Source organism: Hyperolius riggenbachi, chromosome 7 (genome assembly GCF_040937935.1).
Source record: "Hyperolius riggenbachi isolate aHypRig1 chromosome 7, aHypRig1.pri, whole genome shotgun sequence".
In the NCBI taxonomy this organism is placed as follows: domain Eukaryota; kingdom Metazoa; phylum Chordata; class Amphibia; order Anura; family Hyperoliidae; genus Hyperolius; species Hyperolius riggenbachi.
The window spans coordinates 140,096,419-140,112,202 of record NC_090652.1 but is presented as its reverse complement, the minus strand read 5'-3'; the positions used below and the strand labels follow the sequence as shown (position 1 = coordinate 140,112,202).

At 42.1% G+C, this 15,784-nt stretch overlaps 1 protein-coding gene across 5 annotated transcripts in view; it reads left to right on the top strand.

The window, feature by feature from the left end:
* LOC137524618 (uncharacterized) overlaps nucleotides 1–15,784 on the top strand; it is a 571,079-nt gene that overhangs the window by 200,724 nt on the left and 354,571 nt on the right. For all 5 annotated transcript variants that reach the window (XR_011022737.1, XR_011022738.1, XM_068244694.1 and 2 more), the window contains exons 15-19: nucleotides 934–1,052; nucleotides 4,519–4,803; nucleotides 6,746–6,904; nucleotides 10,781–10,965; nucleotides 13,407–13,589. Coding sequence is in view for 3 of the 5 variants with exons in the window: in XM_068244694.1 (XP_068100795.1) it covers nucleotides 934–1,052; nucleotides 4,519–4,803; nucleotides 6,746–6,904; nucleotides 10,781–10,965; nucleotides 13,407–13,589 (931 nt within the window). In the remaining 2 variants the exon portion in view is untranslated. The remainder of the gene's footprint in view (nucleotides 1–933; nucleotides 1,053–4,518; nucleotides 4,804–6,745; nucleotides 6,905–10,780; nucleotides 10,966–13,406; nucleotides 13,590–15,784) is intronic.

Below are 15,784 nucleotides of genomic sequence, written 5' to 3'. Positions count from 1 at the left end.
TAATACATTTTAATTACCTCACTCAAGCTTTGTCCTTTTTAGAGGTAAGGCACTTTACATTTTCATATTATTCCTTGTCATTCTCTTTGGGCCTCCTCCTCTACAGTTTTAAGATAAGCAGTTGATCATCGGATTCAGATGGAATCATATTCCGGATATTTCCTGATAATATTTAAAATAACTGCTTACTATAATAAATCCTTACTTTCTTTTCAAATAAAATTGTAACTACAGCTGGTGATGATTTTGCATTTCTTGGACCATATACATCAAACTGAGTTAAAGGATTTAAAAAAAATTAAAAGGCAGTATTTGGACCATAAAAATTCCCAAACCTCCTGCGGATTTTCCAACCCTAGTTCCTTCATCACATAAAGGCTGGACAATTTCAATGCCTTCTTTACAGGTCTTCCAAATATAAATGTATGCCCCCTGCAGTTAGTACAATATGCCAATCTTCTGTTCACTCTCCTGGATACCTATAAAATGGAGAATGCTCTTCAAAATTACTCACTAACATTCAAATCTCTACATAATTCAGGACCTGAAGGATTTGTTGCAAATACATCACACCTCCCACAACCTCAGATCAACAGGATCTAATAACTTGGTCACCTCCAGAGTCCACCTCAAAAAGCCTTCTTGCATGTTGTCCCTACCCTTTGAAACTCCATACCTCATCAAATCAATTCAGCTCCATCCCTGGAGACATTTAAATCCAAACTGAAGTGCTAGCTGTTTTGCTTGGCATTTACAAACACATTACTTTTTCTTTTGTAACACATTCCACCCCACGACTATGTATGGATATTGGACGTATCTCTGCGCTTTGAGTTATTTGGAAATAAGTGCTTAACAAATGTTACTTTGTGTTATTGTTGTGATGTAAAGTACACACTGCCTAATTAAGCCTTAATATTTGTCACTTTGCAGACTCTTTGGGTGCCAACATGGAAGCTTCTTTGGTATTCACACCATCATCCTTTATTCCACGTTCAGTAATGGCTAACCTTACCATACACACACTGGGAAGAGCAGTGAATGCACTGGAGGTGAGTTATTACTGCAGTGAGAGGGCCAGTCATTACTACATCACAAAGGAAAGTGACTAGCTACATCTGTGATTTTGTGAAGAGACCTCTAAAGCATGCACCAATTACAGTGCAGAGTCAGGAAACATTTTGGAATCCTCTGCAGTTTAATGTGTTCCTTTATTTTACACAAGGTTTACAATGGATTCCCTGTACCTTTGTTTTCTGGTGACAATAATCTTGGACAGCCTGAAGGACAACTGAAGTGAGAAGCGTATAGAGGATGCCATGTTATTTCCCTTTAAACAATGCACATTGCCCGGGAGTCCTGCTGATCCTCTGCCTCTAGTACTATTAGCCATAGACCCTGAGCAAGCATGCAGATCAGATGTTTCTTACTGAAGTTTGACTGGATTAGCCTCATGCTTGTTTAAAGTGTGTGATTCAGACACTACTGATGCCAGAAACTTCAGTGGAAGTGCCAGGCAACCTTGTTTAAAAGGAAATAAATATGGCAGCCTCCAAATCTCTCTCACTTCAGGTGTGCTTTAATAAAGTTTTGCACCATTCTGGAATAGATTTGACAGATTTTAGGCAAATAAGAATCAGTTACATATATATAATATGCAAACTGCGCCCACTGTAATCAATCTACAACCTTTGTGAATCTAGAGTGTTCGCTATCAAAGAGTCCACAGTCCTGAAATATATCAATTTGTATGACAGCTCTCCTCTTCTTATATCCTTACAACCTGAAAAATAAAACACAGCTCCACATAGTGCATTACTGCCGAATTCTCAATATCTATATCAAACACCCCAAAAGTGCCAAATGAGTGCTCGTTTGTGCTCCACTTCTAGTGCACGCTTGCCACCAATCTCCAGATAAAATACAGGCTCACCAGATATACACCACCTCAAAGCCAGGTGGGTCTAGCGCAGCCTTTCTCAACCTTTTTACCTTGGAGGAACCCTGTAAATAACTTTTGGATCTCAAGGAACCCCTGCAAACAATTTTTTGGTCTCGAGGAACCCCTACATTTATTTTTCAGGAGGCGTGGTCTTTAAATAGGTTAGGCTGCTAATTTCACTATCTCCTATTACACTGCCACGCATTATACTGTCTCCTGACCCCCCAATTTAGTGCTTCTTGTTACAGTACCACCTATTATAGTGTGCTTTATTATACTTCCCCCACAATAGGGGAAAATGCCAAGGAACCCCTGCAGAGTGCTCAAGGAACCCTGGGGTTCCAGGGAACCCTGGTTGAGAAAGCCTCTAGCGCATGTAACAATCCACAACGATCTGATGTATTCAAATTTCAAAACTGTTTAATCCGGATTTCCTCAATAAAAACATATACAAAACATAGCATAAAATCTTTTTTAAAAGGTTCATTTCCCTGCGCTGAATGCACACTCACATAATCCACAGATGGTTCTAAGCATATCAGGCTCCTGGCCCAGTGATGTACCCCTTCACACGGTCATGGCGTCCCGCTCTCCGCAATGGCACATCTATTTCAACCTTGCTTTAGTCCGGGCGATGTTTGTCCTGCTCCCTGCTCCGCCTTACGCGTTTCGTCCCTTGGGACTCATCAGAGGCTGACGTCACAGGAGCGACCGACGTCTTTTATATCCAATATTTCCGCCTGTAGTTGCGCATGTCCCTTCCGCCGCGATGCGTAATCCGCGTCACTCGGCCACCTATTGTTGGGCATGCGTACTAACTGCTGTATTCTCCATGCGTGCTGACTACTGGGCATGCGTATTAGCTGCTATATCCACCACGACTTTCCGCATCATATGGTTAAGGGCTCCGCCTCTGACACAGGAGACCTGGGTTTAAATCTTGGCTCTACCTGTTCAGTAAGCCAGCATCTATTCAGTGAGGAGTTCTTGGGCAAGACTCCATAACACTGCTGCTGCCTACTGAGTGCGCTCTAGTGGCTACCTCACAAGCGCTTTGAGTCCGACAGGAGAAAAGCGCTATACAAAAAAAGGAATTATTATTATTATCTGACACAGGCAGGGATTACATGATGCACAATATGTGTGCTTGCCTGGAGGATATGTGTGCATGCGCCTGGAGGATTGGTAAGTTGCTTCTGCTACGCCCAAAACTCTGCAAATGGCAAAAGTACTGTCCCATTTGTCCACCTCAGGCATGCCAGTTAGTTGAGACTTCTGGATGCCTGAGTTCCGGATAATAGGGACTTTGCTGTGTTAGCATTCACGCAATATGCTGTCAGTCTACATACAAGTAATAGCAGATTTATACTAAAGAGCACCACCACAGAATTTGCCCATCTCTTAGGAACATTTAATAGAAGCAGGATTGACAGCCTGGTTTTGTGTGCTGGAAGAATACTTGATGATATCAGTGATCATCCCAAAAATATTCAAATTCTCACCTGCATCTAAGGCTGCATTCAACATACACTAAATTCACAGGGTATTTTATAAATATTAAAAATTGTAGATATTTGAACCTAAGTAATGATATACTGGTAGCCCCTGGTTAATGAATGAGATAGGGACTATAGATTTGTTCCTATGTTTAATCTTTTATGTAAATCTGAACACTGTACCCCCTGTGCCTCCACTGTCCCTCTCGGTCTCCCTGTGCCTCCACTCTGCCACCCAGTGGCCTCAATTCACTAAGATCATGCTGGAGATAATAAGGCAAGAGAAAACTTACCTCCACACGTGAGAGAGTTATCTTACCTCTTCATTCCTTAAGTTACCTCTCCTGTAGTTAATTTACCTCCTCTGTAGTTAATTTACCTCCTCTGTAGTTAATTTCACATGCAGCTAATTAACAGCTTGTCTTTAACTCTGGAGTTATTTTAAGGATTGGAGAGTTAATTTAAAGACAGAAGAGTTAACTTTAGGCTTGCCTGAGGTAAAATGTTTCCTGAATACTACATGCCTTATCACCATGGTAACAACTCTAGAAGCGTTATTAAAGACAGGAGATAAGTTTAGTGAATTGAGCCCAATGCCTCCAGTGTCCCCTTCAGTCTCCCTTGGCCTCTACTTTACCATCCTGTGTCTCCCATAACCCTCTCGGCCCCTCTGGGCCTCCACTGTACCGTCCTGTGTCTCCAGTGTCCTCCTTGGTCCCCCTGTGCCTCCACTCTGCTTTCCCATGTCTCCAGTGTCCACCTCTGTCCTCTTGTGCCTCCATTATACCCCCATGTGGCGTTTCTTCACCTCCAAAAATTTCCTCCACAGCTCTGAAAAGCTCTCATTCTTCTTCACCTTCAATGTAAAAGTGCTATCATTGCAACTGTAGTGCCGTTTGTATCGAAGGGTTGTTTGTAAGTATGAACGTATGTAACCCGGGGACTTACCTGCCCATTTCAAAATCAGAATATCAATTACAATGTCATATTTACAATATCATTATTACAATTGTCTTGTAAATAAATGTGTTTCAAATTAGCAAATAGGCTACATAATTATTCTTTGTTACGATATCTTAGCTCGGCATACGTTTAGAAAATGCAGAAGACCTTCTCAAGTCAATCTTAGGTCATCATTCATCTACATTAAATGAAATTCTTGAAGTTAGAGATGCAGAAGACAAACAGGACAGTGCTGAGCCTCCTCTGGAGACGGCCACACCATCGAACAGTAGGAAGACAACATCTAAAGAGTACAACCCTGGGGAACAGCTTGACAGAAATTCTGATCAGCAGAAGGCAATCAAGTCCAAGCACAGCTGCCCCAGCGGAAAATACAATAAACTGAATGAACTACAAGAGAAGGTAATGGACTCTTATGTCCTTATCCAAAATAAACGTAACTTTTAACCCATGCTTAGTAGAAAAAAAGACGATCCTACAAGGGTAAACCTGTAGATCAAATACCACAATTCCAGGAAATGTCACTGTGGTTGATGCAGCTGCAAATTTGCAAATAAACATCTGGAGTTTTGTACAGATGGACACAAAGAGTCTCTGTATGCATCAGAATCATGATGTTTCTATATTTCACCTTCCGAAAGAAAGATAGATTTTCCTTGCAACTCATGTCAGATGTCCACATTGTATTGTTCTGAGTAAAATTATATATATACATCTATAAAGACCCATAATATTCACACAAAATAAAATACAGGGGCCCATACCCTATTAACTTTTCTCCTGAGTTTTCTCCAAGGACATTATTTTAAATCTTACCAATAAAATATAATTAAAAAAAGTTTGATATTACTTTTTTTTACCTGCTTTTTAATACTTTTCACCTGCTAACAACGTAAAAAATTATTTTTAAGATAAGATGAAAAATTATTTCCTGGGGAAGTTTCAGGACAGAAAATAATTGGATGAGGGCCAGGGTCTCTATTCCATCTTTACAGTAGTAGCAGTGAATGAAATGGTGACACCATGGCTAAGTGGTTAGCACTCTTATTTTACATCAATACAGACCCAAGTTTAAATCCCAGGACTGAGTTTCCATGTTTTCTCAGTGGCTGTATTACTGATCACTCTGGTTTACTCCTACATCCTCCAAAATACTGGTAGGATACTATTAAATTGCTAGTAGTAGAACCAATCAGATGGTGGTTAGAACTCTTGACTTGGATCACTGAAAATCCAGCAGAGAGTTTGCATGTTTTCTCAGTGATTGTGTAAGATTGCCCAAAATGACTTTAGAATGTGTTGGCAGCTAGATTGTGAAGGCCAGCGAGTGATGTTCATTGTCCTAAAACAGGCATGGGCAAGCTCGGCTCTTCAGCTGTTACAGAACTACAAGTTTTACAATGCATTTGCCTTTATGAGTCATGACTGTGGCTGTCAGACTCCTGCAATGCATTGTGGGACTTGTAGTCCCTTAACAGCTGGAGGGCCAAGTTTGCCCATGCCTGTTCTAAAACATAATAATGTCATTGCCTGAAGATCATTTAGTGCAGAAAGGATCTTTAGCTGCCATTGACAGAGCAGAAACATGTTCCATTTTGTATACTGATACATTTTACTTCAGTAGTTCAGTAGTCTTCAGTACTGTACTTTCAAAACATTCAGTACTTACAAAAGATGATTTGTTTTTCACTCGGGACAGTTTACAGTGAGGGCTTGTTCACACTAGGGGCGTTTTCAGCCTTTTTTCAAGCGCAGGCGATTTTTAAAATCGCCCACAAAACGCTTGTGCAATGAAACTCTATGAGAAGGTTCATATTAGAGCGGTTTGTGCGCTGTGCTTTCAGAAAAGCGGTGCCTGGACCATTTTTGGGTGATTTTCATATAATGGAAGGTATAGGAAGAGCGCTAAACCCTCACAAAACCGCTTTATGCGGCCATTGCGTTTTAGAATAAATAATAGTATTTATTATTTTCTGGGTCAATGAGTTCAGTTCCTGACTTGTGTCAGGGAGTGAACCTCAAAACCACTCTGGAAAAGCGCTTAGAAAAGCGATTTCACCAAAAACACAGCACACAGTAGAGCGCCAGGTGGAGAAAAAAAACATGCACAAAATCGCGAAACGCTTGCGTTTGCAATTGCGATTTTAGATGTGAACGAGGCCTGAGGGATTGCGATTTTGATGTGATTAAAAAAAAGTCCTGCAGGCTGCGTTTTACTGCGTTTTCCTTCTTGTGTTGCTAGCATCCAGTGAAAATTGGAAATCAGAATCGTAAATCAGAAAGGGAATTGCGATTTGCAGTGTAAAAGAAGCTTGACAGTCATATTCTTTATATTATTTCTCAGTTTACTCAAGGAATGAAGAAGAAGAAGAAAGAGCTGTCATGTGGTCTCGGTGTGAAGATCTTCGGGAATGAGCTCCTCTTCCTTGACTGTGAGGGAGTAAGAAACATGATAAAGCAGCACTCTTTGAGCCTGGCTGGTCTTGCCGTAAAGCTTCTTAAGGTAAAACCATTGTCATGCTTTATATGACATTCGTTGCATGTCAGTGTGTCACATAAACACATCACAAAATACTAGTATATTTCACTAGGAGATTAAATGACAGATTCCAGAAATTATGTCCTCCAGGAAGAGCATTTGTTGCACATCTGCCAAGATAATTAAACACTTTATACTTATTTGAAATGTATGTATAATTCATTTGGCTAGATAGACTGCATAGTACAGTACTGTAGAGGTTAGCAGCAAGGTGTGTGCAGTTCAGCTTTGCCATTACCTGCTCTTGGAGGAGTAAATGGTGTTCCTTTGCCAAATGTAATGGGAAAGCTGACAATAGCAGTTTCACCTGAAGGTTGGCCTTTAAATATATGGGGTATCCAGTTACATTATAATAAAGCACAACCAGCAGGAACTGGGACTCAATGGGCTTGATTCATTAACAGCCATTAATATCAAATGGTTAAAATTGCAGCTTTCCACTTGTGGATATGCATATGTACCCACTTTTACAGTAAATTCCTAGTTTCAGCAGCATACACTGTGTATAGCTACAGTATATATTGCTGTATATTGGTATGTAGCCCAACCCTCTAACTGAAACAGCCTGGGCTGTTTATTATGCATGACCCCCCCCCCCCCCCCGCAAGATCTTTTCTACTGTATTTAGAACGCTCAGTAAAAGAACAAAGAACATTCCGCAGAGATTACCTGCCAGTGCTAAAGATGTTTCTGTCTGTGATACATTTCTAAAACATTAATTGGCGAGAGGAAAGATTTTAAAATAGGTAAACAAACAAAAGTCAGACAAGCGATATTAGGTGAAGACTGGAGAGAGATGTTTCTGAAATCTGTTCATAGGTCATATATCTCCATTACTGGGCCTTATAAACACACAGATGGTAAAGATATGGTGGAGTGTTCAAAATGTCAAGATCATACTCCCAACCTAAACCATATGTTGTGGACATGCACTTCGATTCAAAAATTTTGGGCAGAGGTATTATCCTTATCACGTTTGGAGGTATGCACAGAGGATCAGATTAGTCGTAGTCAAAACGTAAGCTAGGATCATACAAGAGATATCAGATAGCTGCAGTACAATGTGCTGAGACAAAGAGGCTAGGTCGTTTAACAGGCTAAGGTCATACACCGGTGGTCAGATGGCTGAGGTACAATAGGCTGACACAGATTCGAGGTCAAGGAGTAGCAAAAGTCATACACAGTAAATCAGGAAAATAACACTAGTCTAAAGGATAGATATGTTACGGCCAGAACCCGAAGTGTGGCCACTTCTAGTTCTGGCCGGCCACTTCGGGTTCTGGCCGGCCAATGCGCGAAGTGGCCGCAGCGCAGCGGCCAATGTTAGAAATGGAATGTTTCCTTTTAATATTAATATAGTTTTCCGGCCGTCTCTGGCCAAAATGTAGCAAAACAGTTCGTTCATTGAATGAAATAAAGCTGGCGGCTCCGCCTCCTCTCCTCCGCCCCTGCCTCTTCTCTCTCTCTCTCTCTCTCTTCTTCGGGCAGCCGGCGGGGACACGCGTGTCCCCGAGAGTCGTTCGTGGCGCCAGGAAAGCAGAGCGGGGAGGCTGCAGACATTGCTTCTGCCAGCACCCGCTCTGCAGGGACGAACGACAGGATTGCCTGCCGCGACGAACGACTCTGGGGGGGACACGCATGTCCCCCCGCTGCCAGTATCGGGGAGAAGAGAGAGAGGCAGGGGCGGAGGAGAGGAGGCGGAGCAGAAGCCGGGCGGCTTCATCCTTCTACATTGCCGCCAGCTTCACTTCATTTAATGAACAAACTGTTTTGCTACATTTTGGCCAGAGACGGCCGGAAAACTACATTCATAATAAAAGGAAACATTCCATTTCTAACATTGGCCGCTGCGCTGCGGCCACTTCGCGCATTGGCCGGCCAGAACCCGAAGTGGCCGGCCAGAACTAGAAGTGGCCACACTTCGGGTTCTGGCCGTAACAGATATATATCGCAAACACTGCATATATATCTATCAGAGCAACTAGACTAATAACATACAATAATATCACAGAGTGACAGTGCCCAGCACCAGTGTACTGATTGCTATCACGGGCAATGACGGACTGCAACCCAAGGGCTTAAATACAAGATCAAAGGCCAGCCCTCAGAAAAACCAGCCAATCACAACAGCTAATAGAGAGCAGCTGACCAATAGAATCTCATTAGCCAGAAATTGTCAGCTGATAGCGTGCCAGTTGACACTAATCTCTAAAGCTGGCCACTAACGGTCCAATTTCTAGCGAAAAATCGTTCGAGCGATCAGAAATTCTGATCGGATTGGTTGTAAATAATCTCCATTGGTGGACACAATCGATTATGAACGAGTGGAAAAAATGTCGCCCGAATGAATTTTCGTCGAACGAAAATTTGGATTTTCTTGGTGGTCGTGATAGATAGGAAGAAATGATTGGTTAGTTGATGGTGTAGTGAACGATTTTTCGTCCGATCAGAATTTCTGATTGCTCGAACGATTTTTCACTAGAAATTGGACCGTTAGTGGCCAGCTTAAGAGGCCGTCTCAGAGCATAAAAGCTTCTCTGAGTCGCACACATCCGGCTGAGGAGATTGGAAGAACATGCAGGCTTAGCAATGACCGCAGGGGAGCCGGGGTTGCCGCTGGAAGAATTTTTCTGCAAAGCTCTGTTTCTGGAGCTGCTGACAGGTAAGAGCGTTACAATCCTTTTCTGATTCCATAACGGGTCATGACAGACAAATGGATCTAGTGTGTTGCCTATTTCACAGTTTGGGAAAACTGGGAAATGAAAGTATACCGTCCATAAGTAAGTTTGAACATATGGTATTGTTGGCAGTGATCAAAAGATGGCTAGATAATTCCTCACCCACAATTAGTGATCTAAAACACCTATTGAGACATCTTTTACAGCTAGAATGTTTGAATTTGGAAAGGCAGAAATCTGAAACGGTGGGAACATTTTTTAAAACTTGGCAATCTTTTATAGAAAAAATGTACAATAGAGATCAGATTATTCGTCTGATGAGTTTCTTCGAGAACACTACATGGTACTTGAAAGACAAAATTGGGGTATATCTGGGCAAATTAGAGATTTGATACTGAGGTGAATTAGCTAGGAGAGAGGGGCCGAGGAATGGTGGGAAGTGGGGCTAACAGGGATGTAGGTGTGTATTTGGGGTGCTATTTAGTTTAGTTCTGGTTTTTGTCTTTATTTTTCCTTTTTTTTGTTTCGTTATTCTTGCTTCTGAACCTACTTACAACTTAATATACAGATTTCCATCTTCGATTCAAGGTCATAAAACTTAAGATAATATAGATATACAGTGATGGAAGCTAGTAGACAAAAAACTGATATGGATCCGTTATTTAATTTAAGGAGACAGATAGGACTTTAAGCCTAGGGATATGATAAACTAGTTGTGTGCGGAGATTTCTGGCCATCTTTGAATTGTATAAACAGTCGGGAGTTTGTTATTGGGGCAGAAATCTCTTTTGTATACCTTCATATCTGTGTTCATTGAATAACATTATTCTGGTAGTTTGTGTTAGGACAAATTTTCAGAATGTTCAGAGCATGGTTCTCAAATATGTAAAAATGTGATATGGCATATGTTATGAACAGTTTGTATATTATTAATATGCTATGTCTTTAATAAAGATAATTATACAAAAATAGGTAAACAATGACTAAAATATATATAAAAAAATATAAAAAAATAAGAAATTTAATTTTAACTTCATTTCCTCCTTAATGGTGAGATTTAACTAGCCAAACCTGTGAAATATTTTTCACATTAAAGCATTAGGGAAGCTGGAAGTAATTATAGCCAATATTGAAGCCTGTGTATTTGTGTTTTGTATTTCAGGGCCAGGAAGTCCAGTACAACAGAAGAGTTAGTCTGGCAGCAGACGCAATAGTTTTCCCGGTTATTTCTGGCCTACCAGTCCAGCTCACTCTTAATGCTTCAGCATCAACCAGCATCAAGATAAGAGGAAATATGGATTTTAAGCAACAGGGAAACTTTTTCATCAATGGGTACATTAAACCGAGGTAACAAACTAGAGACGCCTCCAAGTGGTTATTCCTCTACTATATAGCTTTCATGATTTCATTACCTTCTTCAAGACCTTGTAGCTAGACTAGTGTATAGAAATTTTACTCTAACCACTTAAAGCAGTAGGAGTAGCCATACTATGCCAGGGAAAAAAAACACATATATAAGTAGATAAATACTTGATCTACTTACATAACACATTTATTGTACTGTCCACGTTTTGATTTCAGTGAATTTTATATAGCAAATGAAGAGAATTCTATTCCTGGTGGGGGCCATGTCTTTTGCCCACAGTTTAGGCTAAATCCTGATGTCATTTCTGCCCTTTGCTTTTTTCTTTTCTCCTCCAATCGCTGAGTCACCTCAGCCTTGCTTGTAAACACAAGTGAGCAGGGGATCATGTTTCAGATAAGCACTGTCGTGCTCCTTAAGTATGTGATAAGTCCAAATCATAACAGCAGAAACAGTTTTGAAAGTTTTAAATGCAGTATTACCATCTTTATCACTTAATACACTCAGACCAGTTGGTGTTGAAATTAGATTTTTATGGTGACACTCCCTCTTTAAGGACCACGGTCTTAAACCCCCCTAGTGACCAGACTATTTTTGTACACTTATGGCCACTGCAGCTTTAAGGGCTCACTGCAGGGCCGCACAACTCAGCACACAAGTGATTTCCCCCCCTTTTCTGCCCACCAACAGAGCTTTCTATTGATGAGCTGTGTTCGCTACAAGGATGTTTATTTATTTTTTTCTAAATATTTCTTTCTTTTATTTTTTAATAAATATTTGCATTTTTTTAAATTTTGTTACCTTCCCTCCCTCACCCCACCAGCTAATCAGGGCAATTGACTGTTATAGGCTTCAGCCTATGACAGCTGATTGCTTCCTTGCCATCCAGGGGGACAGCCGGCTGTCACACGGCTGTCACCAGAACAGCGCTGCCGTAGAACGCTGAGTATAGTGTTGCTAATTTTTACATTACAATTTTGGTATCAATAGTATCTGGGTCACACACTGAAACAAGCATGTGAATAATTCAGTCAGATTTCAGTCAGAAATATCTGATCTGCATGCTTGTTCAGGATATATTGCTAAAAGTATTACAGACAGAGGATCAGCAGAACTGCCAGGCAGCTGGCATTGTTTAACTACTTGCCAACCATGTGACGCCGATGGGCGTGGACGCGGCGGCAGCACCAGGACCGCCTAACGCCGATTGCGGTAAGGTCCTGCGGGCCTTTTTTGCAGGGGATCGCACGCGCTGATGCGTGCGCATCTCCACTTGGTTGGCTCTGCTGCGCCTTCAGCCTCCCAGTCGCTAGGAGATCGTTAGGCGGCGAATACACTATCTAATTACCCCGTACAGCGCTGCGATCTAAAGCAGCACTTTACTGCGGACAGCCGTGTAACACGGTTGTCCCCTCCAGAGGCTCAGGGGTGATCGGCTGTTATAGGCTTCAGCCTATGAGAACTGGGGAAGCAGTGGCCATCAGGACAGCTCCCCATACATGCCTGCTCCCCCTGTTTCTCCTTCCCCTTTCAGCTCTGGCATCCTTTTAAAAGGAAATAAATATGGCAGCCTCCATATCACTTTCAGTTCAGGTGTTATTTAAAGAGACACTGAAGCGAAAAAAAAAATTATGGTATAATGATTTGCATGTGTAGTACAGCTAAGAAATAAAACATTAGGAGCAGAGGCATAAGTCTAATATTGTTTCCAGTACAGGAAGAGTTTAGAAACTCCCGTTGTTATCTATGCAAAAGAGCCATTGAGCTCCAGGACAAAATTGCAGAGAGCTCTGTCTTCTGCAGCTTGTTATCTCAACTGTCAGTCACTGTATTTTCTTTTTCTCTCCAGAGGACAGGTCAAAAGTTTACTTGGCTGTTCTGTAAAATCATTTAGAATGCTGAGTAGTGTCTAAACAAAAATTAGAGAATGATGCAATGTTATAAAAACACCATAGAACTGAAAATAAAAATATAAGAATATTTTCTTTGCTACTAATGTTCTAGTAATTATCCATACTACACAACCAATTAATTATATCCTAATTTTTTTCACTTCAATGTCTCTTTAAGCTCTGTGTAGAATTCAGGAAAAGGGCTGGTTTAATTACACAGGCAAGGGATCTGAGCATTCTCTAACATTCTATATACAGAGCAGCTATGGCTGCAAATAAGCAAAAGCAAAAAAAAAAAGCAACATTTTTAAAGATTTCAGAAAATAAAAGCTGGTTGTGACTCAAAATGGTTAAGCCATTTTTAATGTCATTACCGGTAATTTATAAAATGTTTTGTGTGTCTGCCATTAAAAAATGCATTCTATCAGAATAAAGCAAAAAAGTATGAGAAAAAATGGGCTTAAAAAATGAAATTGAAAAAAAAATAAAAATAATTAAGCAATGTTTGTATAATTTTACATTTATTTTGGCAGTGCCCTATTCCAGCTCTCTGCCCAGATGGGCATTACTGGGGCAGTGGGGAACACTGGCTTAAAATGGGTCACTGGTATGAAGGCGATGAGTAGTTTGGATGGAGGAATTCAGATGAGGCGAGGACAAGATCTCAAAGTGTTCATAAACACACAAGAGGAATCGATGGAAATCTTTGACTTCAGGTAAGATTTTTAGTGCTGTGAATATGGCTTACCAACAATGGCTTAACTACCAGCAACATTTTGAGGGGGCCTCCAATGTATACACCCCTTTCCTTGCCTCCCTTCCCTTGGTGCCCTTCACAACCTTGGGGCCCACCTCACAAGGATCATTAAACAAGTGTGGCCATCAGTGGTGCTCAGCAGAGCTCGAATATTCGAGTAGCTCGAATATTCGAGCTCTTTTTCAGCTATTCGAGCTCGGTATTCGAGCTCCGAATAGCTGGAGCTATTCGAATGGTACACTCAAATAGCCCATTCACTATTCGAGCTATTCGAGCAACCCGGCGCTATTCGAGCTCGGTACCGAGCTCGAATAGCGTCATAGCCCAGATTGATGTCCTTAGAGCCAATCAGAGGGCTCCCAGGCCCTCTGACGGCAGCCAATCACAGAGGGGGACCCTGGCCAGCCCCTACCCTATAAATAGCGGCCGCCATGTTCCGTTTCTCCATGCTTGCCTGCAGGGGCGGTGCCAGGGGGGTGCTTGGGGGTGCTCGAGCACCCCCTAGAATTGTCCAAGCACCCCCAAAGCACCCCCTGGAGTGAACTGACTTCAGGCGTCTAAAAGACGCCAAGTCAGTGCACAGCGGCAGCCCGAAGCAGCAGAGCAGGGCTACGGTAAGATGGCCGCCCGGAGCCCTGTTCTGCAGACTTCGAGTCTGCAGTGCATGGCTTCGGGCGGCCATTTTCCCGTAGCCCTGCTCTCTGCATGCAGGCAGGAAGTCTCGTCGTGACGTCGGGAAGGAAGAGGATCGTGGGCGCGCGGGCGCTGCGCGCCACAATGAGGTCGGGACTCGGGACAGGAGGTCGGGAAAGAAGGTCATCTGGCTGTAGGTGAGTAAATGGGTTTTTCTTTTCTTTTTCAGGTGATGCTGATTGTGCATATTGGGGTCATATCTGCTACGGATTGTGCATATTGGGGTCATATCTGCTACGGATTGTGCATATTGGGGTCATATCTGCTACGGATTGTGCATATTGGGGTCATTTCTGCTACGGATTGTGCATATTGGGGTCATTTCTGCTACGGATTGTGCATATTGGGGTCATTTCTGCTACCGATTGTGCATATTGGGGTCATTTCTGCTACCGATTGTGCATATTGGGGTCATTTCTGCTACGGATTGTGCATATTGGGGTCATTTCTGCTACCGATTGTGCATATTGGGGTCATTTCTGCTACCGATTGTGCATATTGGGGTCATTTCTGCTACCGATTGTGCATATTGGGGTCATATCTGCTACGGATTGTGCATATTGGGGTCATATCTGCTACGGATTGTGCATATTGGGGTCATATCTGCTACGGATTGTGCATATTGGGGTCATATCTGCTACGGATTGTGCATATTGGGGTCATATCTGCTACGGATTGTGCATATTGGGGTCATATCTGCTACCGATTGTGCATATTGGGGTCATATCTGCTACCGATTGTGCATATTGGGGTCATATCTGCTACCGATTGTGCATATTGGGGTCATATCTGCTACCGATTGTGCATATTGGGGTCATATCTGCTACCGATTGTGCATATTGGGGTCATATCTGCTACCGATTGTGCATATTGGGGTCATATCTGCTACCGATTGTGCATATTGGGGTCATATCTGCTACCGATTGTGCATATTGGGGTCATATCTGCTACCGATTGTGCATATTGGGGTCATATCTGCTACCGATTGTGCATATTGGGGTCATATCTGCTACCGATTGTGCATATTGGAGCCATATCTGCTACCGATTGTGCATATTGGAGCCATATCTGCTACCGATTGTGCATATTGGAGCCATATCTGATAACGATTGTGCATATTGGGGTCATTGGACGTTTTTTGTTAAAATCTGCTCACATTACGTGTATTTTCTTGAGAAAACCTGCACAATTATGTGAATTTTCTGGGAAAAGGGTCACCAAAACTTGGGCCCTCTGTCTTTGCGTTGCACTTTTAAAGGGAACCCGAGGTGAGAATAATATTGAGGCTGCCATATTTATCTCCCTTTAAGCAATACCAGTTGCCTGGCTGCCGTGCTGGTCCTCTGCCTCTTATTCTTTCAACCATAGACCCTGAACAAGCATGCAGCAGGTCAGGGGTTTCTGACAATATTGTCAGAACTGACAAGATTAGCTGCATGGCTTGTTTCTGGTGTAATTCAG